The sequence below is a fragment of the Emys orbicularis genome, chromosome 2 (genome assembly GCF_028017835.1).
Source record: "Emys orbicularis isolate rEmyOrb1 chromosome 2, rEmyOrb1.hap1, whole genome shotgun sequence".
In the NCBI taxonomy this organism is placed as follows: Eukaryota; Metazoa; Chordata; order Testudines; family Emydidae; genus Emys; species Emys orbicularis.
The window spans coordinates 243329348-243348160 of NC_088684.1; the positions used below are offsets into that span (position 1 = coordinate 243329348).

At 37.4% G+C, this 18813-nt stretch overlaps 1 protein-coding gene across 1 annotated transcript in view; it reads left to right on the forward strand.

Annotated features, from left to right (window-relative positions):
• AGMO (alkylglycerol monooxygenase) overlaps window positions 1-18813 on the forward strand; it is a 157211-nt gene that overhangs the window by 127170 nt on the left and 11228 nt on the right. The window contains exons 6-10 of the mRNA XM_065399900.1: window positions 9495-9561; window positions 11193-11258; window positions 11351-11430; window positions 12606-12740; window positions 13235-13351. Coding sequence (XP_065255972.1) covers window positions 9495-9561; window positions 11193-11258; window positions 11351-11430; window positions 12606-12740; window positions 13235-13351 — 465 coding nt within the window. The remainder of the gene's footprint in view (window positions 1-9494; window positions 9562-11192; window positions 11259-11350; window positions 11431-12605; window positions 12741-13234; window positions 13352-18813) is intronic.

Below are 18813 nucleotides of genomic sequence, written 5' to 3' on the forward strand. Positions count from 1 at the left end.
TATCATTGTTAACTTGACAGTTTCCATCTTGTCACCTGAAAAGGCCACACATTTTAGTATTAGTAAAGAGAATGATAAATTCCAAGGATCAATCTGATAACTTTTGTGTAATTAAGATTGTATAAGAATAAAATTTAGCTACTAATGGGAAATATGGAGCTCAAGTGGTGAACAATTAGTAAAGAGAGCTCTCCTTCTTGTCTGGTCTCAATAAGTTAGTTCCTTTAGCATGGGGGAAAGTCCCTGTTTCTCCATAATTCAAGACCTGGGACAAGAAAGTCCAGCAAATAGTGTGCCTAGTTCTGTTTGGTATGCTCAACAGAAACCAGATATAGACAAAGAATGTCACTAAGATTGGAATAATTTAATGGTATCTGTCATTTGGAGCCTGAAAACATTGACATTATTATAGTTTGATGATTAAAGTTGTATCTCTCTCACCCTTATTGATCCAAATGATTTAACTGGGCCTCTTATAAACAGGCCACATCGCGCTGTAGTTCGTAAATATTGTAAATATTTTGGAATTGTGTTGTTTTGTGCAATCTTTTAAAACATCAGGAAATTAGTTTAACAAACAAGTGCACATTAAACTAATTACCATTGTGACCTTGGTGCATGGATGGACCACACTGAGAATGCCACACTCAGGGCAGACTGCAAGAAATAGTGCAGACAATCCCCCAGACTGGTGGTTTATTCTATAATTAGATTCACCAAGCCAGTAACAAAAGAGATTCTGTAATATTACGGTGGTTAACAAGAAGCCAAACACAGTTTCCTTTAGGCATTCCAGCCATTGGCTCTCATCTAGGCAACCAAGTCTAATATAGTAAGAAGTTATTTAAACCCTATTCACCGTAAATCAAGTTTTTCCAATCCCGAAGTATCAAGCACATTACTCCCCAGGTCATGAACATTTCAGATCTTACCCAAATACACACTTACAGCCAATCCTTAATAACTAAATCTAAGCTTTATGAATAAAAGGGAAAAAAAAGAAGAGAGTTATAAATGGTTAAAAGATCAATATATATATAGATGACTTTCAGTGTTCATAGATCAGGGTTATAGCAGTGCTGGCTTGTAAAGTCTCTCTGGAATCAGTTCAATTGGTTAAATTCCAATAAGCAGTTCACGTGTAGAGTCTGTTAGAGTTTTTCCATAAGAGTTCCAGGATAACCCGGGTAACTACCTGAAGACCTCAGTCCTATGGCTTAGATCTTCCCTGTTAAAATTTAAGCAGACCTAAGATGAAAGGATCAGGCCCGAGGCGTCTCTTTTATAGTTGAAGCAGGCTGGGCTCTGACAGGCCCCTCTACTACATGGGCTTTGATGAAAGTGAGCGGACAGTTTGTGATCTCTTTTCAGTGGGCCATTCAAACTACCAAGATAGTTCACAGGTAATAATAACAATTAATAATTAATGGAGATATCCCATCTCCTAGAACTGGAAGGGACCTTGAAAGGTCATCGAGTCCAGCCCCCTGCCTTCACTAGCAGGACCAAGTACTGATTTTGCCCCAGATCCCCAAGTGGCCCCTTCAAGGATTGAACGCACAACCCATTTTGTGATTTTTTTTCAACAAACTGGAAAAATGATAAAAATGGAAATTTATCATTTTTCAAACTACTAAAATTTATCAAGAACTGTTTTTTTTTTGTTTTATTTATTTATTTCTTACTTTTCTCCTGCCCTCCCCCCTTCTCTCCCTTTTTGCTTTATCCAATTTGCTGTTGGGAAAAAAGTAGGGAAAAAAAGGAAAAGAGGGGAAGTTAAAGGGGCAAAAACCCAGAGCAAGAAAAACTAAAACTAAAATTTATTTGGTTTTCAAAAAACCACATTTTTTTAAATTTGCAGTTTATGGTAGAAAAAAACAAAAACAAAAACAATCAGAAAACTAAAAAAGTTCCAAAGTCCCTGTGGCAAAACAACTGGAAATGTCCAACCAACTCTAATGAACGCCTTTTTTCAAAAACTGACTCTTGTTTTGAGCTGAATGAGAGTAAAGTTAGATTGACAATGTACAATGCAATTAATATGGGAACATATTTTCTTTTACCAGGGTTTGGAGTTTGGTCTCTTGAATTCAATACTTTTTTTCTTAATGACAGCAATAACCAGTGTAAGAGATAAGAGGGACAGCAACAGGCTCTGCAGAAATCCTTACATCAATATACACTAAATTCAGAACTATAATGTTATATTAATTTTCCATAAAGAGACCTCCGTGAAGTGGAGGGGCCCATTAACATCTGGGTGCTTTTCATCTTCCTTTTGGTTACTGTACTATCAGGTGATTCGGGGGAATGAAGCCTGGGTCATTGAGAGTAATAAAATGTGTGTGCTTCTTATCATGTACAAAAATTATGCAGTCAATGAAGGAAGTGTAATAATAATAAGTCATAACTATCAGACAAATTCTGAGAAGTGTTGAGCACCTGTCAATCACATTACGCTGAATGGTGTTGCAAATGGTCAGCTCCTTACAAAATCTGCCACGTTCACTTACAGGGGCCAAGAATTTCAAAAGTGACTGGGGATTTTAGTGCTCTCCGTTTTCAGGTGCCCAACTTGAGGAACCTTAGAGGGCCCTGACTTTCAGAGGAAAGTACCCAACAGTTTCTGAAAATCCAGTTTCTTTACAGTGTCTCCAGCTGGTCACCCAAAAACTGAGACCCCAAAAATTATTAGTGACTTTCAAAAAGCTTTCCCATGGTGTCCATCTCCAAAAGGCTTTTTAGATGCCTGGCCAAATATAACTAACACCATTACTTAATGAAAATGGCAACACATCTCAATAAATCCTGGATGCAACAAAACAAATCCCCAGTAGCCCATTTCCCAGGATATGATAAATAAAACAACCATCTGTCCACATAAAACTGTGGAAGTAACTAAAAAGACATTGCTTTTCCACTGCAAGTATACTAGATAAAGATTTACTGCTGTTGTGGCTACAACAGATATACCATGGGAGAGAAAGGTAGAGGGCCAAGTCTTTGCCAGAAAAACTCCACCTTCTGTCCTCTTGATGTAGTTTTATGAGACAATCTTAGTTCTTGCCATGAGACACAAGATAGCAGATAGTCCTTCAAGGAGACTGTGCTTATATTAGTTAGGGTTTTAAGTCCAAATAAGGAACTTAAAGGCACTCCCTTTATAATGGGCTGCCAGTGCAAGTCCCAGATTATACTGTGCCACACAGAAATACGAAGTGCAAAGGACTGCACTTTAGTTAGGTTGGAACCTTAGTCTGATGTGGGCGGTTTTAAGCTGTGTCAGGGGTGTCTAGAGCACCTAATCATATTGGAAGGCAACACTTTCTTGAGTGTACATAAAGCCAATAAGTCAGATCAAGTACATCTTTCACATTTCACGTGATGTGTTCATTAAGCTGAGGAGGTGTAATACTGAAAAAAGTGACTGTTCCCATGTGCTCGCTCTTTCCCTTAGTTGCTCCACTTAAAATGACCAATTCATGTAGGTTTTCTGTCATTTTAGTTGGTTATATTGATTGAAATAACACACACACACTTACACGCTCATCTGCCCTTAAGAGAAGGCAGGATTAGTTATTTTTTTCCAAAGAGAAGTAGAATCTCCTATTGAAAGTGTTAACTGAAATATTCACATCAGATGCCAATTTGATTCAAACCTTGACCTCCTGGTTGAGAGGTAAAACAACTATGAGTGACAACAATCTGCCTTCAAGATAATTTATTATAAACACATTTCTGAAGCCTGTGTGTTTATTATATAAACATACCCTAAGCCTGACTATCCATTAAAGCGAGGCTTTCACCTCCTTCTACAATACAGATTTATCAGAAATTCACCCCCTATGAAACTCTTTATGATCCCAACAGGCCTGATTCCTTCAGCTTGTTTTATTTCCAAACTATAAATATTGTTTTTTCACTCCTCAGTGTGGAAATTTGGCTACCTCCATATTACATGCTTACTGGAGTAGAAAACTGCCTAATCAGATAGGAAAACAGTTGGCGGTGTATAAATCAGGGTTTGCCGAGGATTTCAAAGTGTGAAACTGGGCAGACGAGCGCATATCCTAGGAGTTCTGCCTTTCCCTAGCTTCCCTGTAGAGATTTCACATGGCAAATATGGTCACGAAGGCCATCTGTATAAATACATGGGTGTGTTGTCTTGAATTAACACAACAGTGTTAGTGGGGAATGCAATTATTTTTTTTTTATTTTAACGTTTCCTCACCAGATGGTCTCAAATGTAAATTCATCTACAAATAATAATCCTGATCATCTTGATTTTGGTGAGGAAATTGCTAGTAATAAGTGCTTGAGTACCAGTTAGCCCAGCAAATGAGCTAATCCTAGGTTCAAATTCATCCATGGTGTAATTTCCCTGACAGCAGTGGCATTGAACCAAAGATGAATTTGACCCCTGCTGTCTGTAGGTCAGTAATGCTGGGGTAATTGAACCATCACTGAGTTATAAGCACTCTCTCCTAGACTTACGGTGAAAAATTCCCTTTCTTCACAAAAGGTTTTACTGTAACATTGCCTGTTTTACTCAGTCTACATTTTTTTCTAACATTCAGGTCGAAATAGAGCTGAAATAAAGATTCATGTTGTAGTGGTGACAGGAGGAGTTGTTACACAAGATGTAAAGTTTCCCTTGGATTTCATGTCACGATTTTTTCTCATTATTTAAACAAGAACTGCATTGAAGTGGTGCAGGTACCAGGCAATAAAGATTTCCCTTGGTGCTGACAAACCTTGAGACCGCAAATGGAGGTGCTTACATGCCACAAGAGAGGTTGCTGCATTTATGTTCTTTTCCTCCACTCTAGGTTTTGCTGTCACAAAGGAAACATCTTTATATAAATATGTTCCTATATAAAAATTATATATTTCCAGTTATGTACCATAGCTTTATTTCATTGCCAATACATTTTGATTAATAATACATGGAAGGAGTTTCTGAGGATACAGCTTGGAACCTGTCAAGTGTATTAAACTGGTGTTGGGGAATTACTTTAAAATATTTTAATTGTAATTCTATTACATTGTGTAGCACTAGCTAAGCACAATAACGGAAAGGTACTCTGTTAAAAAGAAATCAGATGCAGAATACATGTTTTGTGAAGAATTCTGAATGGAGCTTTTGTAAGTGGCACATTTAAGATACCTGTGCATTTGGCTCATAAGCAGTTTATTTCTAAAGTCCATTTGCAAGAGGACTGTCAAACGAGACTTTTCTGTGGCTGTGGGTTTTTAAAAAACAAACAAAGTAACAAGCAAAATGAACTTTTATTGGAATCCTGCAGTTCGTCTATGGGTCGCTGATAGGGGAATTGAGGTGCACATGGTGTGCTAATTCAGGGAGGAAAAATTGTAGACAGGACTTGATTTAGAACAGTAGGTGGTTGTGCATAGAAGGCAAACACAGGCATAAGAAAACAGCCATTTTGTTCAAAATAGGGATGAGGTCACAGTTGGACAACATATTGGACTTTATTTAACATATTAGTAGCTATTGTTTTGCTGCATTTCCAAAGTAGCTGCAAAAGGATGTTGCAGAGAACAGGCTTGCTTTATATATACACCCTTACGTGTGAACTGGCATGTTTTATATACACTCACTAACACTTAGATACACTCTCTCACACACATGCGTGTGCACACACACTTTCTCTCCCCCATATCCTACATCCTTAAGTTTCTTTTTAGTATCATCTAATCTTTTGACGCTTAGAAATTATGAATTTTCAAAGGCAGAGATCAAAGACCAAAAAAATTGCTTGTGCTGCATCCATCCTTTTTCCTTACAAAATTTTTTTTTTAAAAAAGTTCTTTCATGGAAAAATATTTTCCTCTTAAATAATATGAAATTTTGGGGCAAATTCTGGTTGTCTCATTTATGACTGATAGAGCAGATTGAAAAATGAAAATCTATTTTCACAAAAAAATTCCAAATTTTTCAGAGTGTTTGATTCCGACCATTTTAAAAAAGTAAGTCTTTAAATAAAAAACTTAAATGTTATTGAAATCTTTTAGAGAGACAAGGTGGAAGAGGTCATATCTTTTATTGGACTACCTTCTGTTGGTGAGAGAGACAAGCTTTAGAGTTTACACACAGCTCTTCTTCAGCTCTGTGTAAGCTCGAAAGCTTGTCACTCTCACCAACAGAAGGTAGTCCAATAAAAGATATTACCTCACCCACCTTGTCTCCCTAATAGCCTGGGACCAATATGGCTACAACAATATTGAAATCTTTTGTTTACTGAAAATCCTATTTATGGTAAATGAAAAAAATTGATAACCATTACAGTAACACTTTAAATTTAAAAAAATAAATAAATTTGAACATGAATGATGTTTTTTGTGAAAAAAACAAGACTGTGGCAATTTTTGTGTGTGAAAAAAAATATTTTAAAAGGCCATTTTTGAAAAAAAAAATATTTAAAGTTTCAGCCAACTCTAGTGATTGGGATAGAGCAACAGTTTTACCTTTACAGCAGGGTAGAGCCATAACACGAGCACAAGGGATTATTGCCACTGGTATTACCAATAGCAATCAATGTCTTACAAGGGGCATAACTGTACAGAATCAAGATGTGGCAATATGTCTGTGCTAGGAGCTGAAGGTTTTGCTAAAGAGACATTACACTACCCCTATTATACAGGTGAAGTAACTGCTACTGGTTCACATATTCCTCCTCTCCTGTTTGTCGCCTGCTTCATTTTCGAGGCGATCATTATAACTTGATGTGTTCATGTTTAAGATTGGTGGACGTTTATTCATGTAAAGTTAAATCCTTTTATCCTCACTGAAATGAAACTCCCCTTGACCTCATTTGGTGAAGCGGGAGGCAGATCCTCAGACTGTGTAAATTATCAAAGCTCCATAACTAAACAGTTTACTCCACCCAAGGATCTGCCCCTGGGAGTTTTGCCTGAGTAAGGATGGCAAGATTTGACTCTTAGAATCCGATTCAGCAAAAATGTCTGGCTTCTTTGCCATGCACGACTGCAGGAACCTTGAAAAATGAGCTTTCCAGATGTGTGTTTTTCCGCTGGAATAGAGCCCTATATAGCCCTATATACATGAGGATAATATTTATAAAGTAATTGTAATTTTATTATGTAGTAAGAATTCTTACTATTCAAAAGAGGTAGATATATCACTTAAAGCAAATTAAGTTTCTAAAATTAGTGTAGTTTTGCTTCTAGATATTAGGTGAAAATGTATTTTTCGTTGTATCTTGGCAGAAACTTGGGTTTATGTTTTGCTACTTTCAACATGTCAGGCATTTGTTAGGTCGGGGTCTGCAAATCTTCAAGAGCTTTTCAGCTTGAAAATAGAACACTTGTGATTGCAATCTTAGAGAATATTTTCATCAGTGTGTCACTACTGTTTCTCTGCAGTAGAGGTGAGTGTGGTTGAGTAATAAATTGAAGAATGGTACTCTAAAGCATTAATCATTAACAATGCAAACTTGCAAATGTCATTGCTCAAGAAAGACTGTTCTACAGCTTAGGGTTATTATCATGAGAGACTGCATTTTCCAAAGAAAATACTCTCATTAACATTAGTCAAATGTATTTATTTAAAATGTTACTCAGATTCCTGAGATTCCCTGGGAGGGAGAAGACATGGAGTGTTACTTCAGCACACTTAGGTACAGTTCAACCTTTCGGAGGATAAATTTTATTAGCAATTTTTGTGTACAGATTTAATCAATTGGACATTAAAAACTGTGAAGGTATCTACGTTGTCAATGACTTGTTATAACCTACCTGTAGACTGAGAGTTGAAACCACTAACCCATTGCATTGTGCTCCCCACTACGGTACTCTAAGTTTGGCTTAAAAAAATGTATATTTAAATATTTAGTTAAAATCATATTGAAACTAAGTGGGTCATAGTTAGGTGTGGTCTAGTAGATAAATTACTTATCTTTCAGGTGTTGGACTGAAGCGCAAGCCAGTTCTTTGACTCAGATTATATTAATTTAGTGGTCAGATCTCACATAGTTTGAAACAGTGGGATTTTCTGCTTGAGAGAGGATGGAAACAGAGCTAGCCTGAATGATTAATTGTTTCTCACCCTTAGGTGGTCTTTTCAGGCTTGAAATTATTTGGAGACAGCATTTGGAAATTCAAATGTGCCTGCTTATATTGTCCTTGGCTTGTGAATATAAAATAATAAAAAACTCTTTAGTATTCCAGCCTTCATATGCAGAACTTCCCCTCACAACTCCGGGGGGCGGGGAGGGGGAGGCTGTGACAGATAAAAAACAGTAAAGTTTGAGTGTTCTTCACCTGAACCAATTTGCCAATTTCCACACTGCTTTAATTTTGGCTGTATACCACACCCAATCTATTCATTGGCCAACAGCAGTTTTTGTTGGTGTTTATTTTTACACCACATATTCAGCCAGGGAGAGACAAATAAGTATAAAATGATTCTCTTCTTCCCATGTGGACATTCTCCTGATGGAGGATAAAATCTGTCCGCAAAAGCTTCAGTTGATGTATTTTGAGCAGAATTGTATCTTCACTTACACAGGTGCAGTGGCTGTAAGCAGAATTGGGGTGCCCTTCAAGTTTAAGGGGCTGATCCTGTAACCTTACATGCAAACCTTACCCAGTTAGACCCATTGAAATGAGGGTATCTACTCTCATGGGCAATGACAGCCTGCCTCCCTATCTTATCTGGATTCTATCATCTCCATCATTATGAAGATATTACAGAGCACCGATTGTTGTAGTGTTTAAGCATGAAATACAGTAATTAGGTTCACACACAGAAAACATCCATAAAGGATGACATGACAGATTCTGCTCTTCACATTTCCTAGGTTCTAGGAAGCTTTACTTGGTGGGTTTTTTTTTTTTTTTTTTTTTTTTTTGCTAATGGTGAGTAATCACAATGTCAAATGATCAGTCATGGAAAACAGGTATTATTTTGGAATGTGCTCTGAAGATTGATACATTCTCCTCAGACGATGAGTAGGTTTACTTGCGGGAGTGAGCGTTTCTGGAAAGGGCTCTAATGGAGGTGATTTTGCAGCCTAGACTAGAATTACGTTTAGTCTCTGAGGGGCTCTGGTGACAAAGGCTACATGAACAGGTAGCAAATGTATGAATAGAGCCCTATGGAATTATGAGCAATGTAATAAAATTTAAATAGGCCAGCAATTTATTTTATATATTAAATGATTAAGCATAGAAAACAATCCCAATTGTAGTTTGCATTATGGTGCTTTTACTATACACAAGTTTCATAAAAATTCCTATTATGTAGTAGTTGACAATAGAATATAACAGTTTTAGTAAGTTATGTTAACTTGTACAGTGTTCCTTTATGTAAAAACCTTCCCAGATGCAGTTCTCTTTGTAAGGGAAAATTAACTTCCTTATGTGTCTCCCCTCTGCCAATGTTTCCTCCTCTTTTTGCTTGATTTTACACAGTCCATGCCAATTTATTTACAAGATAATTTTGTTTAAAGGTAGTTAACACCCTTGGACCTCTGGAGCTGATTCTTAATACTCCCAGTCACCACAGAGTTCACCATGGTAAGCAATACGAGGTTGTCTGATTTTCCATTGTTTGTTTTCTAACTGTCATTATTTATATTATATTTAAAATGTACAGAAAGAAGGAAATGTGACTGGTGTTTTTAAAAAAAACATTATAGGGAGAACAGTAATAATCACTCTAAAGTTTCATAAGGACTTTTATTAAAACCTTTTATCAGTGAGTTATAACTTCAAAACATTTACGTGTCAGACTGACATTTTTCAGATTGATTTCTGTCCAAATGTGAATTACTGTGGACAGTTTGTGCAAAACAATTCAGCATTTGTGAATATGAGAAGTGTGATGGGAATAGCAAATCCTTCTCTCTCCATTGTTAAAAATAAATAAATATGGTAACCCATTTTCAACTGTTCTTGCACCTTAAAGTCAAACACTCAATATCAGCATAGAATTGGCCCTGTTTTAGAAGAACTGCATTTGGCTGTTCCAGTTTTCATTCTACTGCATTATTGAAAAGCCCATTTTGCACATGTGCAATACAACTGATATTACTTTTTTCATAATTTTCAGCAATATTCAGAGTAAGGGTAGGCTGTAGTGTACATATGTGATTGGTTAATTTAATGGCATAGTAAAGGGTGTTGGGAAATGTGCAGTGAATAAGGTGGGGCTCCAGAGGTGCCCCTGGCTCATCCACTGGGCAACTTGCAAGGCTCATTCACTGAGTATCTTGTAAAGAGCAGAGATAATAAGTAGAACAATAACAGGGAGATGGAGAAACTTAATAAACTAATTTGAACCACGCTCAAATATAGCTAAATGTACAGCGGATGTTGTAGCTATTTATTATAGCTATGTGTTAAGTGTTTATGGCACTGTACAGATATTTTAAAGGGTGGGTTCTGTAAGTGTCCAATCCTGCAAATTTGCATAAGTATTGACAGTCCAAATTGTGGTCTCATTTTCACTGCTATAAATCCAGAGTGAGCCTATCCGCCCTGAATCTAATCAGGTTTACACAAGTGATGCACAGGTTTAACTCCATTGACTTCACCAGAGTAATCCAGTTGGGGTAATTGAGGGCAGAATTTAGCTCATTGACTTTAATGGGACTACTTGCACATGCAGAAAACTTAAAGATGTGGAGCCCTGTACTAGATAGAGAGATTGATCCTGCTCACAATTAAGTCATTAGCAGAGCTCCTCATGATTTAAGTGGGGGGCGAGATCGGGCCTATAATATAGGAGGTGTACAGGAGGCAACAGGAAGTCATTCATGAGATCATTGTACATATTTTGTGTATATTTGGCATATATCTTGTTAGCTACAATGTGGATCATTTTTGGTGATTTTTCTGTTTGTTTGTTTGTTTGTTTTTTAACTTTTGTATGTACATACATGTTGGGGTAAATCCACCCCAGGCGTAATTCCATTGACTTCATGTAAGTTGCAATAATGATGAATATGTTTTTACCCTGAGCTATATTTTAGTAGTCAGATGTAAGGCATAAGAAAAGTTATAGCTGGTTAACAGCGGAAGGTTAGCCACCTCCTATCTCAGTTAGTAGGTAAGAAAATCAGACTTACAATAGAGATTCACTACTTCAGTTGAAGTTTGTAGAATTCACAGATTTTTCATAATTGCACTGAATATTTTTTTTATAGGCAGAAATCCTTACTGTATTGACAAAAATTATGGTGGTACCCTCATTATTTGGGACAGAATTTTTGGTAAGTGAAATAAATTGCTGTTGCTAATGTTAATTAATGTTGCAAATAGGAAGTTTTATGCTCTTAAGCTTGATTATTTTTCCTCCTTCCAGGAACATTTGTGGCAGAAAATGATAAAGTTATATATGGCCTAACACACCCAATAAATACATTTGAGCCTTTCAAGGTCCAGGTAATGTATTTTTTCTTATTGAACTTATATATTTTAACATGAACTTATATTCAAAAGAAATGTACATTTTTGAGAGACTGGAGGCAAACTATGCTGTACTATAGATTGTTTTGTAATTATTTGAAGTGTTTACTGTAACTCTGGCACATGTCAATGTTTTAAACCATTTCATATAAACCACATATAAAATATTTCTGCAAATCTCAATTATTATCTTATCATTTCTCGCTGTAGTATATTTCAGTGTTCTCATAAGGATGAAGGGTTCAGCTGTACACACTGGTGGTGAAAATGCAATGGGTGAAAATTATTCATGTTGTGACACCACTGAAATCAGTGGATTTACAAAAGGGATGAGTTATGTTCATGTAATGATTAGTCTTTTGCCCTGCTAAGTTAGGATAACATTCTTTATGAGCAGGTGGTAGAGATACAAAGTGTATTTTATTTGTTACATATATCTGCTCTAAATATTGCTCTTTTAGAAGCAATTCCCCAGTCTGATGTCTTATATAATTTGTTCTTAACACATCTATTTATTACCTTTGACATTCAGGGTATCCCAGAATGATTTATTAAACAATTAATTAATGTTACTGTTGGCAGTAAATGCAGCAGCCAACATGCGCTCAATAAAAGCTGAGATACAGTTTGAACATTGGAATCTGTTTAATTGAGGAAGATTGTTGACTAAGGGATGACAATTAACCTTGCCTCTTTTCACAAAACCCAAAAGGTTGTTTACCTTCCACTTGTTTCAAATCTCATTTCAAAGATAACGGGGATGCACAGGATGAGAATCAGAACAGAATCTGGTCCAGTGTCTCTAACACTGCAGTTCCCCTTATCACTGTATGGCAGTCTGATCCCTGAGCCTGGGTCCTGCTGTGGAACTTAAACCCTTGTCCTGGCCCAGAAAAATGTGTTCTACCAATAAATTAGTCTGATACTTGATGTGAAACATGGGGATTTCTGAGTGGCATTTAGACCTAGAAATAGTTACACGTAGAAGGTTCCATTCAGAACTGTTAGTGAAACATTTCTGCATTTTCACTGGAATTTTGAGTTCTCAGAACCTCTGAATATCAGTCCTTTGGTAAAGCAGGGTAAAGTAAATGTTTTGCTAAATTGCTATTTTTAATAATAAATATGGACAATTACTTATGTCTTCACAGTTATGTCACTTGGCTTATATATGGAGCACGTTTTGGGCCACACCTGGATTCAGTAATAAACTCTCTGTAATATTCAAAGGCCCAGGTTGGGGACCAGGAAAACCTAGACTCGGCCTTCCTGAGGAAATCCCAGTGGTAAATTGAATATATAGCAGGCTTTCAGTTGCATATAATTTACTTGCCCTATTAGTGCTATTGGATCAAGGTTAAAAACTCTGCTTGTACCATCTTAAATTAGCAGTATTAAAGAAGAGGGAAATGAAACAGAGACTTAATGAAATGGAAGTTTTAGCTGTGTTTTCCCTTTATATTTGAGTAAAAGAGTAGACACATATAGACTTTTATACTTCAAAGATCTTTTCATCATTCATTTGAGAGAGATTTTCAAATGTTTTGCATAAAGTAGCACTTAAAAAAACTTTATTTTAATCTATTTCTCACAATAGATTATGTATATATTTTGATAACAGCATTCTTCTACCTTTCTTCCCCATATTCCTAAGTGACTAGTCACGTGCCATTAAATATGACCCTTAATCACTTGGGATTTGCAATTAACATAGGTACTAAAGGATAACATGATTAAATAGATTACTAATGAAGACTATTATCTGTTTTGATGCATGTAGATCACTGGAAAAGAGGTTCCATTCAATCCCAAATTGCCAATATATCTTTCTGTCTATGCAGTAGTACATTTTGCCTTGATGCTGGGCTTTTATGTGGACCTGTTTGAGACCCAGGCTGTAAGTAATTCACACTTTTAGTGAAATGAAGTGTTTAATGTTAGCAAAAAAATATCTGGTGTGAGATGTTTTTAATGTTAAAATTGAAGTAATAAAACAGATTCTGTAAGGGCCTGATTCTATTCTCACTTATGTTGCTATAGTCGTGGTAACTCCACTGATGGGGGAGGGATAGCTCAGTGGTTTGAGCATTGGCCTGCTAAACCCAAGGTTGTGAGTTCAATTCTTGAGGGGGCCACTTAGGGATATGGGGCAAAAATCAGTACTTGGTCCTGCTAGTGAAGGTGTGGGGGCTGGACTCGATGACCTTTCAGGGTCCCTTCCAGTTCTATGAGATTGGTATATCTTCATATATTATTTTTAAAGTTAATAGAATTGTACCAGTTTAAAACCAGTGCAACAGAGATTGGAATCATGCCTAAGAAATGTGTCTATGATGATGAAACTAAAATATACTTTATGGCAAGGCACCTTCTCGGGCTCACCAGCCTCAGCTGTTTTTAGCCTTGGCAAGACGGGCTTGGGGTAAAACAGTCCCTCTTGGCTGCACAGGGGCAGTCCGTCCTTCTCTCAACCAGTCTTTTAGGCTTGTTTTTCTCCCTTATGGGAGGGAATGTAGCTCCCCCTCCAGGTGAGGCTTTCTGTTTTGCTGCTCCTCGCCTACTGGCAGCTTGACTCCCCCCCCCCCCCGCCCCGGGGAGGGTTTAAAAAGGTCTCAGGCAGCCCTTAGTTGGAATCAGCTGATCCTAATTGACCTCAGGTAACTCTCTCTCAGCTGATCCTAATTGATCTCTGGTAACCCCTTCTCAGCTGAACCTGATTGACCTGTAGCCACCCCTCCCCAGTTGATAGGGAAGAGGGCCTTTAACCTTCTGGGACTGTTTTCTACCCCGCCCTTACAGCTGTCTGTCGTGAGTTTATCACAACTCTATAATATGAACGATATTTTTCCCCTTCACAAACAAATTAGGGATTAAGGTTTTTTCCCAATACCAAGAATCTTCTTTTTCCCCCCTTTAATTCAGATATTTATCAGCCTGCTCTTCAGATTTTAGCATTGTTACATAGTTCTATAAATGCATAAAGTTTAGGATAATTCAAGTAAAAAGGTAGAACGAAGCCAACTTATTGGAATTACAGATAAAAGAATTAATATCAACATTTTCAAAAATGAATTTGGGTGCTTGAGTTTCTGGTTGCCCAATGGTAAAAACTTAGAGGCCTGATTTTTTAGAGGATAAGTGCTGGGCACTTTCTAAAGATCAATCCTTATTGAAATGTCTGAAGTTGGGCACCCAAAAATGTAGGCTTCCAAAATCAGTTGTCACTTTCAAAAAATCTTGGTCAAAATATTTGTGTTGGTTCTCTGGTTCGAATGCTCCTTCTCCAGTCCATGACATGTAGGGCAGGAAGATGGTCTGAAACTGCAACAATGAGTTGGGGCCTGCATGGTGGCAAGCTATAAGGTATGATCCCATGGCACCATATAGCCTCCCAAAGCCATTCAGTACCAAATAGGTAAAGTCTGAATAGCACACAAAATAGAGATTGTGCCATTCTGGTGGGAGAGGAGTTAAAGAACAACTATTTTACACAGCATCCCTGCATAATTTAAGTGAAAAAAGTTAACTCTACTTGAACTAATATCAACTTATTCTGCATACCCTGTGACCTCACCAGAAGGTCACGTGTGTCTCCATGGTTTGGGGATCCAAAGGTAATACGGTGCACGGCTGTGGTGCAATTTCTGAGGGCATGGGCTAGAGCTACAGTGCATATGAGAGAGAGATCAGTTTCTAGTGTCATGTATTGTGGATCTCCAGGCTATGAATGGTTTTCAGGCCATGTCCGCTGCCACCAGTAAATCTGATTGCCCTAGGTGTGCATACAGTGGGTCTTTGCAGCAGCAAGAGCTATAGTGTATTGCACATGAATTTCTCCCTGGTTTTGTTTTGTTTTTCCCCTCAGGATGGGGGAATATGTGGCCCCAACTATTTTTTGTACTATCATTTACAACTGCAGCTGTTTAAGAAGTGCTGTCAAAGGATTAAAGGAAGTTTAAATAAAACCCTAAGACCTTTAACATTATTCTTTCAAATTCTCCACAATTTCACAAATGAACCATCCTGAAGGTTCACTGTTGTAAATTTAAAGTTGCAAAATGAGCAGAAAATGACCTGCATAAAACATGAGGTAATGGGGTAATAGAGAAAACAGGAAGAGAAGTGCCCATACTTCAGGAAATAAATGCCAAAGAAGTTGAAGAAAGCAGTGCTGGACAGAAGACCAAGTTCCTGGATCTTTTTAAAAATACAGAGGGGAAACTGTCCCAAGAAGAGAGCACATATATGAATAACGTAACTTGGCAAATTCTTCATTTAGTATCAGTTTTCCTGTACATTGAGTTATGAAATGGTTGTAGACAAAACTGGAACTTTCTGCTTGGCTACAAATTATGCCATAACCATGGCATAGCTCCATAAATGGAAAGAGCTAACTGTTTTCCTAATTTGGGGGGAATAAGTTCCATTTCATAATAGCAATAAGACACTCGAGCAGCACACAGTTATTACATTCCTCATGTGATTAGAGTCACTCAGTCTTTGGTTTCATGTCCTTTAAAAGTGTTAAGTTTTTCCATACATAAAGAGCAGCCATATACCTTCAGTAAGAATGACCTTTAATTTAACTTAAGAAAACAGCAAAACAAGAAAGAACAAATTATAAATTTTCTGCAAGAGAGAGCACATTGTCTTTCTTTTCTCCATAGCAGTCTGCACAACATTCTGAGAATAAAAGTTACTGCTGAGCTCTGTACACCAAGGTCTGAGCGAAAGTTCACTGAAGGCAATGTGCTTTGGATCAGTCCCAGAGAAAATGCTGGAAATGTAAAACTGCAGTACATTAAAAACAAAAGTCATCAGTTTCATAACTGCATCTACTACAAAAATCACTCAAAGTGTATTTTAATCAACACTTTCTGGAGTGTCTTATTGCTGATTGATACTATAGCACATGTTAATATGCGTACTTTTGTTAGATTGTTAGTACATGAGCAGTTTTGATGAGACCAAGAGAAAAGATAAGATAAAAACATGCCTCACAAAGGCTGAGAACACAATCATAATCTAACGCAACAGGACATCATTGGGTGGTGTACATCGTCCTGTATTTTTAAGCACTCACTAAAGTTTTAAGGGGATCAGATAAAAGCCTCTAAATAGAGAAACTTAACAAAGCTACCTCCTTAACACCGAAACTGAATTCTGCATTAGTGCTGCTAGATGAGGAAACATAAAATGTGGTACAGATTGTTAGCATTTGGTAAATTCTGAAAGGTGTACCTTTCATAGGGGCTGAAGCTCTGCAATATGCCAGGATGAGAAATACTTTTGTGGGACACTTCACAAAAATAAAATAATCTAAAATCCCTTGAAACGAAAAGTAAATTTGGAAACTGACTCTTATCTAAATACACATTCATTTTGAATGGTGTATTTACTTGGTTTGAGTAAATTATTTCTTCTTTACTAAAAAATAGTCTGTTGATTAAAAAATAGTCTGTTGATTAGGAAGCAGTGTAAATTTCTTCCCCAAATTCCATAACTCCTTTTCTTAAACTTTGTGACATTTTGAAAGCTTGCAATGAAATCAAAATCCAACAGAAATATTTTTTTCTGTTTGATTGCAGCCAATAACCACATTGCAAAAGTTGTGGCTGACTTGTAATTGGGGACCCTGCTGTGGTCTCACGGGCTTCTCTGTTTATTCAAATACTGTAGTATATAAATACTCATTTATTTTATCTAGCTATGCATACATATAATTTTTGGAGTGGAAAGAGGATGCTAGCAGTAATGCTAAGATGTAAAAGGCACATTCCTTTCTCACTGCAACTTGCAATGCACACATTTAATATATAATGCTTGGTTTAATGCAATAATCAACTGACTTTTTTGTTGATCTTGATAGATTAACGCTTAGGAAACTGATGCTCAGCTGCCAGAGTCCACTTTATGGGGTGATACCATGAAACAAGTTTGAAATGTAAATTGAGGAACCATGCTAGGGAGTAACTACAGTGTTAGAACTGTAAAAAGAAAGTTATAGTAGTTAAATAATAAACACATTTACACTATGGGCTGATGTTTCCAGCGTTTCCTCTTACCACAATATATTAGAATAAATCTGTTATTATATTACACTATATTTGGATGCAGATTACTTTGGTTTATTGTAAGTTTAAAAGACAGCCCACAGTAACAGCCTACAAATGTGGGAACGCATTTTTGCTATGCGAAATGGCTTGAATGTGGCACTTTCCCCATCTACTGTGACATACTGCACTTAATTTACACATACTGCACCTGTACCTGCCAAAAAAGTCACATGGTTCACCCTTAGGGTGACCAGACAGCAAGTGTGAAAAATCGGGATGGGGTGGGGGGTAATAGGCGCCTATATAAGAAAAAGACCCCAAAATCAGGACTGTCCCTATAAAATCGGGACATCTGGTCACCCTATTCACCCTTCACCATTTCAGAAAGTAGAGCGCTTTGAGAGTGGGGCCTGGTCTACACTGGGGGGGGGGGATCGATCTAAGATAAGCAACTTCAGCTACGAGAATAGCGTAGCTGAAATCGACGTATCTTAGATCGACTTAGAATTACTTACTTCGCGTCCTCACAGCACGGGATCGATGGCCATGGCTCCCCCGTCGACTTTGCTTCCGCCTTTCGCCGAGCTGGAGTTCAGCAGTCGACGGGAGAGTGATCGGGGATCGATTTATCACGTCTACACTATATGCGATAAATCGATCCCCGATAGATAGATCGCTACCTGCCGATCCGGCAGGTAGTGTAGACGTACCCTGGGAGACAAGTGATGCAGTATATATTCTTCCTTTCAGCGTGTCTACATAGCATAAGAGGGTCAGAATAGGTTTGACTTGTAAATAATGGTGATCTACAGGCCCTCCTTCTGTCAAGCATAGTACCTGCATCAGGTTTGACAAAGGATACAGATGCCACTACAAATTATACTTCCCAATTGACAGAGTTGCTGAGAAGAAATAAAAAGTGGTCCAAGAAGCAGAAACTGTGAAGTAGACAGTTTGCACCAATTTTTCCCCTGCTTTCTTATTGTTTATGAGCAAGGGCTCTATATATGTGAACTGCATATCATTGTAATCCAGCTGCTAAAAGCTTAGTTATCTTTGAGTCTATATAAAGACTGCCTCTGTTCTTTTTCTCGCTTTTATGTTTTTACATTAGAAATATATCTATACTCCCTTCTCTTTGCTGGAACCTAACAGTCACACAGGTTGCATTTAATTCTCCCTTTGCAAACTGAGATTAGGGAGAACAGAAGGATAATTCTTGGATGACTGAGTCCCAATCCTGCAAAGATTTACACACACACTGTAGGAGACTATTCGCATGAGTGAGATTATGCATGTGTAT